The 19,593-nt window shown below is 35.1% G+C and overlaps 1 protein-coding gene across 1 annotated transcript in view; it reads right to left on the bottom strand.

Moving 5' to 3' along the window:
- LRP1B (LDL receptor related protein 1B) overlaps positions 1-19,593 on the bottom strand; it is a 1,871,701-nt gene that overhangs the window by 56,876 nt on the left and 1,795,232 nt on the right. Inside the window, exon 88 of the mRNA XM_027765590.1 lies at positions 16,064-16,225. Within this exon, the coding sequence (XP_027621391.1) occupies positions 16,064-16,225 (162 nt within the window). The remainder of the gene's footprint in view (positions 1-16,063; positions 16,226-19,593) is intronic.

Here is a 19,593-nt window from a genome sequence, read left to right as displayed (position 1 = left end):
TTTAAGCAACCAGAAAACAAGAAAATATTTCTTACTTTAATCTTTTTATAGTAATAACTCTGTAAAAAATATGCGCATGTGTGGGTATACACAGAGGTTTATGAGTATTCATGGAGAGCCAAATAGTCATAAAATTTTTAATTGCATCTAACATCTATCCTAAATATTTTTGTCTATTGAAAAGTAGTTGCCAAGACCATTTAGCTATTAACTCGTATTCACAACTGGGCTATTCACATTGTAATAGCTACTGAAGTATGCAACTTAAAGAGAAAAAAAAAATACTAAAACAATATCAGCTAAACAGGGTCTAGAGAGACTTAGTAAGAATAGTGGGGAAGCTGGAGAGCCTTTACACCTTAATACATAACTATCATATGGGGAAATAAATTATGGAATTATATGAATGCACGAATCATTATTCTTCACTAAATTTTGATATGGTCTTTAGAAAAATAAGTTTTGTAGACTGGCATTAAGAGTCATGATTTAGACCCACCACGATGGCACAGCAATAGCAAGTCTGCAATGCTGGAAGCCATATATAAGATCAGGGTTCAGTTCCTCGGCTGATTGTACGTGTGAGGCATGCTCATGTCCATGACATTGGCTGCCTGGAAAACGCTAGGGAAAGGATGATTGCATGACACCATGCTGAAGTTACTTCTGTCTCCCTTTCTCTCTATCTCTGTCATGAAAAAGAAAGAAAGAAAGAAACTTAAAAAAAAGATTAATACATTTAAGTAAGCATTTGATAACTTAGAACTGTACACACATATTTTATGAGAATAAATTGAGGCACACAGAGGTGAAGCAACTTGCCACATATTCATTCACAAAAGAGTGGTAAAACCCCTTCACACCAAATAAATAGGCTTAACTCTAGAGAATAAGCTCTTATTTTTATTCAGTAATTCATACATTTACTCAGAAAAAGAAACCTACAAAGTTTAAATAGATATGCTGCCTTTCTTTATGTGTATTTAAACCTGGAAGTGTTTCCTCTCTGTGCTCAGCAGTTAGGATGCTAAAGACCCAGCAGTAGCACTAGCTGTAGACCCAGCCAAGTCCATGTGAGGCCATCAAACTGTCATAGGAGAACCCAGGGACTCGTCCGGCATTCGCACATCTGAGCTAGAAGGTCATATGCCAGGTGTCATTCTCAACCTCCTATCCCAAGTCTAGCTTGGGTACTTGTCATCTATGATAATTTACTCTCAATACTGGACTCCTGTACTTGAAGGAAGGACTTAACCATCAATGTGATCTATTCATCTTCTGATCTGACCAACTCTGGGTCACTCCAGTCAAATAAGAAACCAAAACAACAGCCAGAAAATTGAAAAAAAAAAAAAAAAAAAAAACTAGACATGTCTTACATTTAATTTAGGCTGAGAACTTTTGGGAGGTTTTCTGATCATTTTAAAATATATTAACAGTAGTGAGTGTGGCCTTTTCTTCCCTAGTGATAGATAACATCAAGCAAGATTCAGATTTTCACCTAATATGGCTTAGAAGGCAGAATATATAAAGTAATTTGCATAAAGCATTAAAAATTTTAATGATTTTTAATAAAAATGCTACAAGGCAAGCTACAAGGCAAGTGTGCTCACCAGAGACAGATGAAGAGAAAGAGAAGGAAAGAAAACACCTCCCAATGGGCCATGTTCACTATGAAGTCCCTTCTCTAGTTATCCATCCTGCCAGAATTTGGGGCATCTACACACATGAATCCAGAGTTCTTTTTTTTTTTTGTTTTGTTTCAGAGAGATTTCTGCTATGGAATGTGTGTGCCTGCTGGAGAGACAGAGAGAGACAGAGACAGAAAGCGAGAAATCACCCTCCCCCCAGGGAGAATGGCCACACCCACAATCCCTTCTCCTCCGTTCTCCTCTTGGGATCTTGGGCACGCATGCATACGTGCCTGACATGAGTTTTAAGCCACCGGGTCCAGGACGCGAACTGGGGTAGACTACATGGGAGTCCAGCGACATAGTCATTACATTAACTGTTGGTCCCAACCCAGAGTGTTTTTTAAGCCATCAAGAATAGGATTTGAACCATGGTCCGTCATTTGGATTCAGTTTTAGATAATACTAGAATTTATAGAATGTATTCTTTTTTACATTGCTCAAGTGTTTTACACATTCTAAGATAGTTTAATAATTAAACTTATTGCATAGTTCTAAATATATCTTCCAATTTCAGAGCTGAGTTTAATAAAGTAGGCAAACATTGAATCTAGGTATGCCAATTAAAATATTCACTTGAGAAAAAAATGTGTGTAAGACTCTGATTAGGGCTGATAAATTTTCATCAGGAAAGCATGTCTAAGGAAATTAGAATTTTCTAATATGCTCTAAAAATAGCAATATGTAACCTAAATAGTTTTATAGAAAAGACTAAAAATTTTTAAAATAAGATACATCTTGAGCATCGGTGCCAACTTTGAGTGCCAGGTAGAAGGAAAATGTAAAACTCAGACAAATTATCAAAACTTTGATTTGAGTGAGTGACACACACAATGAGATTTGAAAAGAATCAACACAAAGTTTCAACCAACCACTATTGCAAAATGCATATTAGCAATGATGGCATCAATAATTTGAAAAATGGTCAAAGATTAACTCATAGAACTGTATATCATGGCAATATTTTCAAAGATAAATGAACATGATATACGGTGTTCATTTTTTTTATAAACATTGATCTGGGTTGAATATTTCTTTATTTTTAAAGCAGTCCAGTTATGAAAGATTTTTAGGAAGTAGCTATTTATAAAATAGTGGAGTCATTTGCAATTTGTGAGAAAACTGAGTTGCAGATGACAAGGAAATATAGTTAATCAGAAGAGGCTAATCAAAATGCAAATAAGTGAATAAGTGTGTGATGACTTTTAAAAAGGAGAATGAAGCATGCAAATGTGGGCAGTACTCTATGGTCGTAAACAAAGCTTTTGCCATATTTAGGCATTAATTTCTTTATTAGGAAATTGAGTACACATTAAGATTCAGTGAACTTCAGCCCGGTAAAATTTACTAACATCTCATGCGTTAACAATATCTACTATGTAAATATTGCTTGTACCCCTAGAGTCCTTAAACTCTGATAGAATCCCCAAATTTAACAGTCGATAAAAAAAAAATCAAAATCAATACAGTATTTTTTAACCGATATTGTACACGGAACTAATATTTTAAAGTAATTCTGAGCACACATAACTAATTTCTGGAGAACGGGATCAGGGAGAAATGGGTTATGAGCAATGCTGGATAGAGGAAATCGTGGGAAAGATCATCTCAGATAGAAGAATCACTAAGAAAGTTGTTGTCGTTGTTGTTGTCATGTTGTCCTTGAGGACAAGAACATCTCTCCCCGTCACTGTGGGTGAATACCATAATGAGAAGTCATCCTACATGTACCCATAGATCCCTGTGTACGTAACTTTCTCTTTCCTTCTTCCTCTTCTTCCTCCCTCCCTTTCTGGCTTTTTCTTTTTCCTTTCCTTCTTTATTTCTCTTCTCCCTTCTATTTGTTCTTCTTTATTTTTGTCCTCTTAAGCTATCCATTTTAAATCTAAATGCTGTTGTAGTGATTTTAGATATACTGACATGTACCTTCTAATTTTTTTTAATATGTTACCTTGCAAACAAATAACATAAAAGGGAGGATGGAGAAAGAAAAATAAATCAATAACTATCTCTCTCCTAGAAACAGACAGAGGTAGAAAGAGAGGGATTTTACACTGATGTGATAGCAAGAAAATAGTAGATTATACAGGAGTAGTTTTATTCAGAATTCACTGAGATATTGAGAAAGTCACCTTCAACAGATCACCTGGAAGGGTAAAGCATAATAAACCAAAAGAGATTTCCTGGTGAAATGTACCTTTCCTTTGTGTCAGCTGTAGATATAAAACAGATTAGTGATAAATAATAATAAAGTTCTCACTTGATAAGACTTTTTTAATAAATCAAAGGTGACAAAAATTAATTTTATTATTAGTAGCATTTAAACTTTAATTATTAGAGGTATGCACTGAATTACTGTAATTAATCAATTAAACAATTTAATCCAAGATCCTTTTTATTTAGAAAAATTATTCTTTGAAAACATCCTCATAAATATTTTGAACCTGAAGGAGATGGGATTCAGTCAGTACTCTTTTATGCATACAGTGTACAAAATGATATTTGGCAAAAGACTATTTGATCCAGTAACTGATCTGTTTTTCTTTTTGTGGATTTTTGACCCTTTGCTCCAGCTCCATTCGGACTGTAGTTGAGTTCTCCTTTACTTTTTTTTTTTTTCATTATCTTTATTCTCACCACTTGATATAGAATATGTTTGTTTATTCTTTTCTTTGAATTTTAAAACTCCACATGGTTTAAAACTCCAAAGCCAGTTATAAATTCATATAAATATTAGGTCAGTCAAGGCAACTTATTCTTGCTCCTGACACTAACTGAATTTTTCTAGGATGTGTGTTCAGATGAGCAGAGTGTAGAGGGAGATGGGAGAGTGAAATCAAACAGGAAGAGAAGACATATGTTGTAACTCTCCGTAAGAGAAGCCCCAGATACAGCGCCTGCATGAAAGAGGTACACAGCTGCTGAGTCTGTGAGCTGACTACAGGCCACTCCAAGCATGTCTGTACATACATAAGAAATGTATCTGCCAGCAGAGGCAATCCACAACATGACATTCCACAGACTGATATTAAATTTTTTAGTTTCTAACAGGTTTTATTCAAATCTGTGCCTAGAAGAAAAGCTATTAAGAATCTATTTTATTCAAAATACTCTACTTACTTTCAAGGACTCAATACAGAATTGCATTCTAAATTCACAGGCCACTTCAGAACTTATAAAACAAAGCGTTCATGTCACCTCCATGAATTCTATAAAATTATTAAGTTTATTTTCATTATCCAAATTATATAATACCTAAATATATATGTCTTAAAACATAACATACTATAGATACTTAAAATATTAATTAAAAATAAAAATAAAACAAAAATTTGCATTTACTGGGTTGTGAGAAAAGTCATGATGTATTTTTTCTCTGTCTTTCTATGCAAAAATGCATCATGACTTTTCCAATAACCCGAGTTTTGCAACTTATAAAGGATTTTTCTTATAGATTATCTTGCTTGAAACAATTCCAAGGAGATATTAACTATTATTATTTATAAACTATATAACTGAGTTTCAACTGTGAGGATGAAGATAATTTAAAAATGCAAAGTTGTAGGATAATATTGTTCAGAATCTATTTCAGAATAGATTCTGAAATATTTTAATTCTAGACAATTATGTCTAAAACTTAGCATTTCTTCCTCAAATCTAGATTCCAGTTTAACAGATTCTAAGGGAGCAAACTGAAAATATATATCCAAAGAAGTTATAAAGATCCACTGACATCATTTAATATTTTTTTTTTCTAGACAAAGAATTCTTAAAAGGATCAAAATCATTCATTAACTTCCAGTGGAAGGAGCACTGATAAATGAATTTGAAAATTCTACTTTAATTTTAGTTCTTTGTGGTCTGGAAAGACAGTGAACTTGACCTTCATTCTTGGCCTTAGATGATAACTGAGCAGTCAGTTTAATAAGCTGCCATTTATCACATGGTCCTATCTATATCAATTTGTTTCTGTCACTATGTTGATGCACTTTTATCAACTGATTTTCTTTTTAAATTATGTATTTTATTTTATTATTATTATTATTATTTTAATTTGCTATTGGGCACATGAGCTCATTAGACAGAGACAAAGAGAAAGAGGGAGAGTGAGAAAGCTAGCCTCCAGGCCTGGGACTTGAAAATCATTTAGCCATGTGGGACTCCAGCACCTTAATACCACACCACCAGCTGGCCCCTATCAACTGATTTTCAAGTAAAGCTTGTGCTCATATCATCACTATAGATTTTTCTCTAAGTTTTTAAATGAAAGGATAAGGTACAAATTATTTCACTAAATTGAAAGTGAGATCATATGATACCATGAATTTCATCATGGAGCTTCAAACGCTATTGCATGGCTAAACATTCAGGTTTAGCTACTTGACCTTTAGACTAATCTTTTGGTGCTGTTTGGAACAAAGTAACTTTTATTCTCAGAATGTCCCATACTCAAGATGTACCTGATTCTGAGAGACAACCACAGTCAGGCCTTTCTCCCTACAGTAGTTCTTTTTCACATAACTCATCGTTTATATTGTGAACAATTATTTGATATATCTAACAGTCCCTTTTTATTTAAATTTGCTCTTTTTTATTGTATCTTCATTTGGGAAAGATTTAACAGATTTGGAAATATATACATTTATTCAAGTCATATTTATAATACTTACATTTCTGTATTCACGAGAAAGTGAATGTGCTATTTCATAGATGTATTTCTGCTGTATTCTTTATTTGGTGGGTTATGTAACCACAGAGTATATTATAAATCTTTCTTCCTTTCTATGTTTTTCTTTTTGCACCTCAGAAGCATGAGATTAAAATTGGAGGATTTTTTTAACATTGCAGTTAATGATGGCACACCAACCCATAAACTCTCTTGCCATCCTTATCAGTAATCAAGGTAAACAAAACTATTTCTAGCAGTATATTAACTCTCAAGAGAGGCTCTATTTTTTTGCATATAATAAGCTAGTAACAGAGTTTGTAGTGGTCAAATCTTTCATAGTTAAACATAGTTATACTATGTATATGATAAGAATTTTATATTATTTCTTCCCTTTAAAGCATTTGAGGGACCAGCCGTTAGTGTAATAGCTATGTCGCTGGACTCCCACGTAGTCGACCGCGGTTCATGTTCCAGACCTGGTGACTTAAAACTCACGCCGGACATGTATGCGTGTGTGCCGAAGATCCCAAGAGGAGAATGGAGGAGAAGGGATTGCGGCGTGACCATCCACCCTGGGGGGTGATTTCTCACTTTCTGTCTCTATGTCTCTGTTTGTCTGGCGAGTGCACGCGCCCTATAGCGAAAACCTCTCCAAAAAAAAAGCATTTGAAAATTTCTGAGGTATGGCATTTTTTTTTTTCAAATCCAATATAGAGCACTAAGTTTAAAAATTACTCTTAATTTACAGTGGAATTTTTAAAGATGTTGTTAGCAGAGTCATTGAACAAGAAGCAAATTGCTTGGTTTGAGGTAAGCCTCAAGTAAATATTTTTGCTTAATTTGTGTGCCTGTGCATGACTTATGTGCTATATTGTTTTCAAATACTCGATTTTGTTTGTAGATAATTATTTGTGAGTTTATGCAGTCTATGCAACACCAAGAACAGCAGAGTCATAGTCACTGTGTCATCTCATGTAAAACCTTTTATTTTGGGGAGCAGGGGTCACACAACAGGGTAAGGACAGGTTATCCAGATACAAAGCATTCAGAAGGTTATAATTACTTGTGTGACATACTGATACATTTTCAACCTCAACAGAGCAGTTTCAAAGTTATTTTTTATTTTCCTTTGGTTACCATCTACGTGTACTTTTCTTTTTACTTTTTTTTTTTTTTCAGAAAGAAGAGCCAACACCTCTCTATGTTACTAATGTGGCACCAAAGTGGAAGCAGTCCTGGAGGTAACTAAGGGGTGAAGCATTATGAGATTAGAGTTACTCAAAATCAAGTGAAACTGGCATAAAAAAACATTTCTGATATAGAGCCAGAGTCATTAAGCATTCCTGATCTTTTTCAATAATGTTTACTAAAATTATTAAATATAATTACTGATATTCCAAGTGCAAATGGTGTAACATACAGATGAAAGTTCAATAGTTAACTTTGTAAACCAGCTGTTGAAATTTGAAATTTATTTACATAATAAAGTACTGTTATGCTTCTAAATAGTTCATAATAAAGTTAACTTTTGATCTGCAAGTGATCCTTTTTTACTATACACCTCTGAATTGTAGCTTGGTCTGTGTTTAGTCTAAAAAGATGTGTCCCTTGGATTTCTATTTGTGAAAAACTATATAAGACAAGTGTCTTCAAAAAGTTTTTATATTGATATATCCCCAAATACCTAGAACAATGAATAATACCCATAACTGTCCATTGTATATCGGCTGAATACCTTAATTTTAATAATCAGAACATTTGACCCGATTTAACATGGCTGGACTTGCTTCAATTCTCAGCCTTAGCAGCTTGAAAAAACATTCCAAAGAGCACGTGCACTCATACCTAGGACCCTGACAGGATGGAGAATTGGAGGAGAAATTATTTTGGCATGACCAGGTCTTATTGAGGGCCTCTCTCTCTGTTTCTCTTTCTCTCTCTCATACATGTGCATGTACCCTCCAGCATAAAAAAAATCGGAATATATATTTTGACAAACATATTACTTAATATCTTCTTGGAAAGATCTACTTTATTTTTCTAATAAATACCTTTTTCTTTTTCTTTTCTTTTTTTTTTTTTTCTTGGAGGGATTTTTGCTATAGGACACATGCACTCATCAGAAAGACAGAGAGAGACAGAGACAGAAAGTGAGAAATTACCCTTTAGGGTGGATGGCCACACTGCTATCTCTTCTCCTCCATCCTCCTCTCGGGATCTAGGGTACGCATGCACATGCACCTAGCATGAGTTTAAGCCACCGGGTTCAGGACTCGAACCATTGTTGACTACATAAGAGTTCAGCAACATAGCCATTACACCAACTGTTTTTCTTAAGCACATTTTCCCCAAATATTTTTTCTCCAATTACTTTTACATTTCCTTTAAATGAAGATACAACATAGCAAAAATTCTGTTTCCAGTAATTCTCATTTTAGAATCATATAAAAATTGTTTTCAATAATATTTTATAACCTTGATATTTTACTAAAATAATTATCTTACTGTTAGCTAACCATTCTCTATCATGATAAAATATATATATCTATTTTCCTCCACAGACACTAATTTAAGTCTAAATTTATTTTTATACTTTTCTTCAAAGAGAATTCATGCAATTTCTCATGAATTACAGAATTTTTTTCTTTTTGCTCTAAAGTACATACACTCATTGGAGGGAACAGAGAGACAGAGTAAGAGAGAATGAAATTGAGGAAGCACTACCCATGGGAAATAGTCGTGCTAGAACTCCTTCTCCATTCTTCTTTCATGATTTTGGGCATGCATGCACATGTGCCCAGTGTGTTTTTCGAGCCATTGGTTCTGAGACTCGAACCATGAGGGGACCATATGGGATTCAGCTACCTTAACCACTAAATTTCACTTTCGAAATCATGATTTCTTCTCAAGACTCTAATCTCAGTTTGAGTTGACCTTCACACTAACAGGAATAACTAAAAAGCTTCTGTTGTCTTTTTATTTCAAAAGTCCTGTGTCTTTTTGGGGGGGAGGTTGGGGAGTGGGGTCTGCTGTAGGCTTAATGAACTCAAGATTATAATTCTTATTAGTGTCTCTTTTCAATAGAATAGAAACTTGTAAGCTAAGGTTGAGCCAGTGTGCTATCTGGACTTTTACTGTATTCATAATGTGTCTATAAACAAAACAGTGGGCTAGATATTAAGTAGTAGAAAAATACAGCAGAAGAAACTTAGTTTTGGAATCAGATCCTCAAGGCTACAAATTGGGTTTCCTATACCCTGTAACCTGACAGACTGGGGAAGCCTGCTTAATATCATTTTTTTGTCACTTACCAAATGTGTAAACATTTGTTGAAAAGCTACCTATCTATTCATAGACTGGATAGAATAAGGTATCACACCATCAGTCTCTATGACAAATATATTATATATAAGGGATTTCAAAAAGCTCATAGAAAAAATATTTTGTTACAAAAAGTTTTGAAATACATGCACGGCTTTTTAATAATGCACATTTCCTATGAACTTTTGAACTTTTGAAGATCCCTCATATGTTTAGTGACTGTTATTTCTCTTAGCAATCCTTCCCTAGGAAAATCAAATAGAAACAGAAAAGATAAATTTCAAGAGATTTTCCCTTTCAGTCCTTTGTATATGCTGTTCCTTAAAACTATTTCTCTTTTGCATCTGATTAGCTTCTCTTTCTGATGTCAGCTCAGAAAACATTGTCTTCAAGCAATCTTTCTTTTAGGCTGAAATCTACATTTCTTCCGTGGGTTCCGATAGCCCATGAGTTTCATTTCACTGTTCTGTAACAACTTATTTTCTTTTCTGAATCACACACAAAGACCATAAGTTCTTTGAGAGCAGAAAATACTTCTGTAACCATTGTTAAAAACAGGCTCATTCAGAGGCCAGCAGTTAGCTTAATGGTTATGTCGCCGAACTCCCAATGTAGTCAACCGTGGTTCAAGTCCCAGACCCGGTGGTTTAAACTCAGGCTGGGTGCATGCGTGTTGCGTGCCCAAGATCCCTAAAGGAGAAGGGAGGAGAAAGGATTGCAGCATGGCCGTCTCCCTCCTGGGGGGATAATTTCTCTCTTTCTGTCTCTTTGTCTCACTCTGTCTTTCTGGTGAGCGTACGTGCCCTTCAGCAAAAACCTCTCCAAAAAAAAAAAAAAAGACTCATTGGGAACACCAAACAGAACATGTTCACTGACTGACAGAACAAAGCTATTCTACAAGACAAATGGTCACAATAATCCCATCATATCATCAAATATAATCTTTTAGGCTGAAATCTACATTTCTTCCGTGGGTTCCGATAGCCCATGAGTTTCATTTCACTGTTCTGTAACAACTTATTTTCTTTTCTGAATCACACACAAAGACCATAAGTTCTTTGAGAGCAGAAAATACTTCTGTAACCATTGTTAAAAACAGGCTCATTCAGAGGCCAGCAGTTAGCTTAATGGTTATGTCGCCGAACTCCCAATGTAGTCAACCGTGGTTCAAGTCCCAGACCCGGTGGTTTAAACTCAGGCTGGGTGCATGCGTGTTGCGTGCCCAAGATCCCTAAAGGAGAAGGGAGGAGAAAGGATTGCAGCATGGCCGTCTCCCTCCTGGGGGGATAATTTCTCTCTTTCTGTCTCTTTGTCTCACTCTGTCTTTCTGGTGAGCGTACGTGCCCTTCAGCAAAAACCTCTCCAAAAAAAAAAAAAAAGACTCATTGGGAACACCAAACAGAACATGTTCACTGACTGACAGAACAAAGCTATTCTACAAGACAAATGGTCACAATAATCCCATCATATCATCAAATATAATAGGCTCAGGTCTATAGAACATAAGCAGCTTATAAGTTACTTGATAGACTATGGTTCTACTATCAACGGCAACTTATGATATATACGGATTACTGTCATGTATTCCTAGCTCTATAAACAAGAGATACAACTTAATGTACTTACTGGAACCAGTGGGAGTAAGTCATACCGGCACACTTTTAATGAGTTGAGTTCTAATTGAAACTGTAATGGTTCCCCAAGCAGACTGCTAGATGACTTTGAAAATGTCAGTGAATAAGATAAGCTGGTTGTCATTTATTGTGACTACCTGGTTCTTAGACACGGATGGAGTTGGTTCTATTGGTCCTTTCTCCTAATGTTACTTTCATTTAATTACAAATAACTTCAGATATTGTCGATCTCCCCCTTAGCACCTATGTGTAAATGCAGAAGGCTATGCTTATTCATTGATTGATTTATACTAGAAACCTGTTCTACAGAATAGCATGAAATGCAGCTGTATTTGTTCTTGAACATCTTATGTAAAGAACACTGAATTTTGCTTTTGCCATTATTTATCTCTGTCTCTCTTTCCTGGGCTGCTGGTAAAATTAATTTGCATTTCAGACCTCAGGATTTTATATTGCTATTAGAGTTGTGAAATGTTTTTACTCAGCACGACCAAGAACTGATGTTTTACCTCCCACTAATGGACCTTTAATTAGGCACTGTAATGAACCATTCTGTCATTCCTTCATTTATAGAGAAAAGATTTTGTATATGCAAGATACAATTTTGACAGAACATCAGGTCCATTGAACCTTGCCGACTTACATCTAATAGATCCTAAATTTATTGTGCTTTTGTCAGCTGTTGGATTTGTCACTTTAATGACACTGTCCACAGACTTATTATGCTGCCAAAGAACAACATCTCCATACTGCAAGAATGTTTGTTGACATCTTGATCAACAACTCCTGGGGTCCGATTCTGATTATAATATTACTACTTCAGGACCTTGAGCAAGTTATTTAACCTCTGTCTAAGGATTAATTGGTTAATTTTAATAAGTGCTTTGCAGTAAAAGGTGGGAAGTGCTCTGACTACTAATAGTGATAATAAAATTATAATACAGCCCTTTCCAAAGCATCAAGCTACCTCAGACTGCGATTCTGTTAAGTTGATAAAATGTAAGCTAACTAAATTTATTCCTTGGAAGACTTCAAATTGCTATAATGATGGACACACAGTACATTTTAAATTTAGTTCCAAATGAATCAAGAATGTTGATTCAATTTTAAAACTGATAAAAATAAAAATGAAAAATCAAAAAAGACTGTGGCTCTCTGATGAGGCACCAGTTGGTAACCAAGAGATAGAAACAGAAAGCATTAGCTCTAGATTTGGCACACAGAGGTTCAGATGGTTGCACACTGATTAAATGTAGTTTTTGTACATTAAATTGATTTTACTTCTTTTAACTTTTCTTCAGACCACTTGATTTATCTGTGGGATTGCTTATTTGTTCATTTGCCTATTTGACACGTATTATTGTTGGATATAGATTTAAGAGGTCCCAGATGAGTTGGAGAAATGTACATTATTAACAAAAATACTAGGGAAAGGAGATCAGAGCTAGAGACATTTATAGAGACCATGACTTGGAGATTCAGAGAACAATATTAATGCAAAATGAGAAGTTTTGAACAATTTCAAAATTGAAGTCAAGGAAGTTAATTTTTATAAGGGGAAGGATGATCAATATGGTTTTACCAGAATATAGGGGAAGCTGCAAACTTAGTATAGTAATAAGCAGCCTCATTATCTGGAATAATAGTTAATGTCATTCCTCATTTGCATGGAAATCATTTGACTTTTTGAGAACAGTACAGCAGAAAAGGACAAAAACCACAAACATGAGTTAGTAGGTGGATTCAAAGGAAGGAAATGAGAGCCATGAGGATATGAGCAACATGTATGTGAAGATACATGAGTGTAACTGCATTGTCAGATAAACTGCTGGCCCGTTACACACAGCTTGTAAAAGGTAAGTTGAGAAACCAATGAAAACATGTATGACTTAAGACAGTGGCATCTATACATGTCAAGAAGAAGCTAGCATGACCTGAGAATAATAAACAGGAAAAAGAAACAGCAATTTGAAATTAAATCCATTTCCTTTCTGTGGCACAAGTGGCCCCACTGTAATATCAGAGGTAAGACATGTTGAATTTTCACATAAGCCAGTGCAGATAGCTTGATTTGTGCCATTTCATGCACTGCTACTTATTACATTACTGAAGACTTAAGCCATTTGTGAGATTCCCAATGATATCTATCAGATGATCCAAGGACCAAAATGTTAGGTAACATTTTCTGTCCTTTCATTTTCAAATGGTGCATGAGTTCTCAAGAAATGGGGGGGGGCGGATGAGAGGGAGAGAGAAAGAGAGAAATCACCCCAATAAGGTTGGGGTCGTGATCATACCACAAGCTTTTTTCCTCCATTTCTCCATCCCATCAGTATTCTAGGCATGCATGCACATGCATCCATCATGCTTTTCAGCCTGCCAGGGTCAGGATTCAATCTGCAGTTGGTCAGGTGAGATCTGCTTTCCATGCAAAGCACTTAACTGCTATGCTAAGGGGCTGGCCAAAAAATGTTAAGTAATTTTTAAAGGTGAGAACCCTGCATATGGGTTGCCTGGGATTCTTGACTCTCACAATTACTACTGGGTTATATTCAGAAGGTTAGTTATGCCTCCTCAGTATCCTCTTCTATAAGTGAGAATGAAACAAATACTTAATTAGGAGAACTAAATGAATTGATAGAACTAATACAAAAACAATGAAGCAATTATAAGAGTCCATGGATATAAAAAGATCTCAAAAAAATGTAATGGAGATGGGAAGCAAGTTTTATTATGGATAAAATGTACAATTGTGGCTGCTATTTACAGACCAAGATACCAAGGGCAAAGAGAAGAATTGTGGGGATCAGCTAGTAATAATTCAAATTGGTAACTTGGATGAGGATGGTGAAAACAGAGTGATGTGAAGCATTCAGAGTCTGGGTATATGAGGGGAGTTCTAAAATTTGTTGAATAAAGGAATCAAAATACAAATTTACTTTGGTTTAAAGAAATTATAAAATCCATATGTAGTTTTTTAATAAGTATTTTCCATGAACTTTTTGAGCACCCTCCTTATTTTAAAGGTAAAAATGACAGTTGATATATAAAAGAAAAGAGTCAAGAAAGATGTCCAAGTTTTTTTTTGGCCAAATGTTGAGAGTTTCCCTTTAAAGAGGTCAAAAAGACTACGGTGAGAGAATTTCAGGGTGAGAAAATCAGGTTAATTTGGAATTAAGTCATGCTGTCAAATAGACAATTAGGAACAACCTGGAATTCAGAGACAGGTTTAATGGGAGATATAAATTTAATTTATATTCATTAGTAGTATTTGGATGATATTAAAAGTCATGTGATTGAGTGAAATAATCTAGGTAGTAGGTTTCAACCTTGATACTATATGTGAAACTTTTAGAAAGCATTAATATAAATAAGACCAACACAGGCTAGTAAAACCAAAATCTTTATAAATAATGTTTGAAAAACTGTATTTAATTAAAGCTGGTTGGTCACAGTTGTAGAGGAATCACTGAATTAAGGAGTGACTGTTGTAGAGATGACAGCAGATATGAGAGCATAATTATCACTCATGTCAGTGTTTAAAATCAGAGATAAAAATGTTATCTCTTAGGAGCTTAAAAGGAAGCAGAGAAGAACTTTGCGTAGAAGCAAGTAAATGGGAATAAAAATGGGAGTGAAAACTAGATAGAGTGGTGTCCATAAATACAAGTGAAGATGATGTTTTAAGAAGAAGGTAGTGATTAATTGCTGATAGTAAATATAAAATAAAATTCAAAAATTTGTAATTCAATATGGTAACTTGGAGGACACTAAACACAAATAATTAATTTTACTGTCATAGAACATATTTCAGCAGAAGAGTGAAGACAAAACCTTACAGAGGTAGGGTCAAATGAAATATAGAAGAATTACAAAGAATAATAACACTTTAACATGACTGTTAAAACATAAAAAGAGAGGGAGTGAGCAGAAAAATGAGATTGTGTGAGCCCACCAGAAGTTGCTTTGAGACAGAACTTGGTAGAGAGAAAAATATTCATGCTGGGGAAGAGGGTCCAATTGTAGGAAACGTGTCCGTGAAAGGCTAAGAGAAATCAGCACTGACTGGCTAGTGCAGGAGTAGATGAGGCAGGGGTTCCTAGTAACATGAAAGAAGATAAGGATGTGGGTAGAGTTATAGTAGCTTGGAGGATATCACAACAAAAGCTGGGGAAGTTCTCTTTAGATAGCTTCTATTTCTATCAATTAAACAGGGAACAATTTCCTCAGCTAAAAGTAACGTTTGGGAGCAGGTATGTGAGGTTCGAGGAAAAAGGAGAAGATATGACCTAGATGTCCAGGACAGTCAGAAACTGAGTGCATTTGTGAAATACAGTAGAAGCCATAGCAAGTGCCCATTTGAAATTAGTATAAAAATTCAGACGAGGCCAGCAGATACAGGGTTGTGCTTTTCTTCAGCTGCATTCAGTTTTGGGGTTCCAGTTCAATAGAAATGGACTGTTAGATTTTTCCATGGTTATGGTTTTCCAGGAAAGTACAATGCAGGGGAAGAGGGAGCAAGATAATGATTATAATGAACCACAGAATCTAAGGTGGAGGAGGAAGAAAGATACTATAATATAAGGCGAGGAATGATGTAAGTAATTGTTGGAGTGATAGAGGAACTGAATCTGAAAAACTGGGGTGGCTGAAATCAAGCTAATGGAGAAAATGTGATGAAGGTATTATCCCTTCATGGAAGTATCAAGTGTGCTACGGAACTGCTTCTGGGTGTTGCCTTCACTTACAGTACTGACATCTGTCTCCGGTGTACTCGGGCTGGCAGTGGCAGTAAGGCTGGTTTCCGGCAGTCACAGTGCAGGTCCCTCCATTCTGACAAAAGTCCTCACAGACTATCTTACCGCAGTTCGGCCCGGTGAATCCCAGTGCACAGCGGCAGGTAGGTCTCCCTATTAGGAAAAAAATGGGTAACAAAACCAAGTTAGTAACTAGTAGACTGGAGTAGTTTATATCACTAGATAAGAACCAAGAGAACAGATTTAAGGTCAAGATCTGCCCCTGATTTATTTTGTGCCTTTAAATAGTAACATAACCTCTCTGGGTCTCAGTTTCATCATATATGAAATAAAACCTATCTTCTCAATTAGAAGATACCTAAGTTTCAATTAGGTCAAATAATGAGATTCTTCAACAAATAATTATATTGGGTCATTGGAAAAGTCTTGATACATTTCTGCATAGAAAAACATAGAAAAAATACATCATGACTTTTCTGACAACCTAATACTTGGCATATGTGCATTGTATGGACACAGTGCTTATATTATTCTATGTAATTCCAATTCACACCATTGTGCTTTTCTAGTTATTTCTGTTCTACTCATATGTGGTAAAAGAGATAGTACTTACCTTAGAATACCAAAAAAAAAAAAAAAATCCAAACAATTGTATTTCCTAGTGTTCAATCATCATCTTCCAACTACTGCTGAGTCTATATAAATTTACACTTATTACAAATAAATATCTTAATAAATTTAAAGTAGACATGTCATCTAAAATGAATATATTTATTAACATTTTTTATTTTATTTCATTTAAGTAACTATATGGTCTTTAGTGCATTACTACTTACTAAGTCTTATTTGACCTAATTTTTATGTTTTTATTCATGGTACTGTACTATTACTTATAGTCTAGTAAACAATAAGATGACTTAGTAATTTAATGTGAACAAAACCCATCAGGAAATCTGACGGCCAATCTTTGAATATTTTTTCTTTATTTGTTTTTTTGAGAACCAATATCAGAGTGCAAAGTAAGAATCCTTTAAGGTGTTTCGAACATAACACAGTTAACTGTTAAATTAGGAATGCGTCTCTCTAACCATCCAGGCTGTCAATGATTGAGTAGAAAATGAAGTACAGAGTTAGCTCTACAGGAGATGGGAAGAAAAGCAAAACAAAACTAACGGATATCATTTGTTTGAAAAAGAATGAGTTCTAACATTAGCAAAAATGTAAAGAAATAACATGATCGAGAATAAGAAAGAAATTCACTTATAGATCTCAATTTGTAGGTCCCAGAAAATGTCACTCAGAGTATATATATATGCCATCTCCTCAACTTTGTAGACATGGAAGCATAATTACAACTGACAGAAATGCATGAGTCTAAAACTTACAAGACTTATCTGAAAATGATATACTTTTTTCATTATTGCCATAGATTCTACACTGAAAGACAAGTTCACATTTTTGAAGAAGTATTCTATAGTGAGTAAGTACTTTCAAATAAAATCCACCTCCATTTATAAAAGAATGAATAAATCGAGGCTCCACAATTTATTATTTTACTTTGAAGGGACATTACCTACTCAAAAGTGCTAGAAACTATTGCTCTAAATAAGCAAAGTAATATCTATTTTTATGGTGCCTAGAACTTACCATTTATAAATGCTATCATTTTAGTGGCAGATTAATGACCATCAACCTGAGAAACAGGTAAATTATATGTATGTATGTGTATATATATATATATATTAATAGCTGAGTAAACTCATATTTTTCACTGTCAGAAAATGGCTTACTACTTTTAGTTAGATATTTTCCTTACAATGATCATGAATTTTTTCTAGTTGTCGACATAGAAACATAATGTCTTTGCTGGTACATTTGTAGGTGAAGAATAAAGACACAAATGAGCACAGATGGGGTAGTAGATGAAGAGGTCGATAATTGGAGGATGTCACAGCAGGAGCTTGTGGAAGTTCTTTTTAAATAAAATAATTCTTTTTCAATAAAAATCCATGTGTGATTTACGGAGAAACAGAACATGCAAACAACAATACAAATTCACATGAGCTAAATGTGAAACAAACATGCACAAATATAGAAAAAAGTGCATCACAACAGTTAGACAATGTGCCATGCAGAGGGTTTTTTTTTTTTTTTCTTAACTAGGGATTAAAAAAAAAAAGTAAAATATAGAAATTTGAAAGAAACAAACACAGCCAGCTGAGATACTTGAAATTTTCTCATACCCAGTAGCTCAGAGAAGTGACACTGTGCGTTCAGCGCTTTTGTCTCATTGACAGCTGTTCTGAAACTAGGGCAGAGTGACCAAGTTGTCACCCAGCCTGCATATGCCTCGTATCATTGAGATTCCAGCTGAAGTATTTTGAAAAGCTCTTTCTCTTCCTTTGAAGAGAAGATTTCTTTTTGACAAGTAGAAATCTCCATATTCAGGGGAATATTATCTAACTGGAACTGTGTGGTGATACAGCAAATCTTTTGTTCACTGAGGGGAAAGGAATCATCTGTTGCAGAGTCGTACAATGGGATACATCTAAAATTTTCAACAATCTCTCTAGGTGTGCCCTAACAAGTTACATTGGATTCATTTATAAAATAAATAAATAAATAAAATAAAATAAAATAAAAGTTAAGCAGTGGAATTTGATTTCAGATATTTGAAAAGGAAGTAGAATTGCTAAAATGATTAAGATATAGATTTGTAGGAGAGATTCATCCAGGGAGCTAGGGAATTGACAGCTGCCAGGGTAGCACAATCTGAAAGCGCATCAGTTGACCTGAGGGTGGAGGAGGAACTATTCCCTGCCTCTAAATCAGTGTAGTTTCTATAGTATCCTTAGCGCGGACATTAAGAAGGTTTTTACACTTCTCGGATTCATAGTCTGCTAATGCCAATTACTGGTTGTGGGATTATGGGCAAACATTACCTCGCTGCTTCTTTGCTTGTGTGTAAAACAGAGATAATAATAGTACTTACTTCATGGAATGTTGTGTAGAATAAATGAAATAGATAATATACGCAGAGCATTTCTAACTATACCTAACACATGGAAGCCTCCAGTTATATATGAGCTCTGATTATTACTATTTCTACTGAAAGATTACTGTTGGTTTTGTTTTGCTTTCTTTCATTTGTTTCTTTTGCAATACATCATGTATGCTTGCCAGAGAGAGACAGAGAAAGTAGAAAAGTGGGAAATCAGCCTCTGGGGGAATGACCATGCCATAATGTCTTCTCCTCCATGCTCCTCTCTGGATTTTTGGCACATGCACATATGCACCTAATGTCTTTTTTGTTTGTTTGTTTGTGTGTGGTTTTTTTTTTTTTTTTTTTGTGAGGTTTCCGTTTTGGGGTACGGGCGCTCGCCGAGACAGACAGAGAGGGACATACAGACAGAAAGCAAGAAATCACCCCCCAGGGGGGATGGTCACGCTGCAATCCCTTCTCCTCCATTCTCCTCTCAGGATCTTGGGCACGCACGCACACGCGCTCGGCGTGAGTTTTA

Source organism: Tupaia chinensis, unplaced genomic scaffold, assembly GCF_000334495.1.
Source record: "Tupaia chinensis unplaced genomic scaffold, TupChi_1.0 Scaffold138757_1, whole genome shotgun sequence".
Lineage (NCBI taxonomy): Eukaryota > Metazoa > Chordata > Mammalia > Scandentia > Tupaiidae > Tupaia > Tupaia belangeri.
This window is presented reverse-complemented; position numbering and strand designations above follow the sequence as displayed.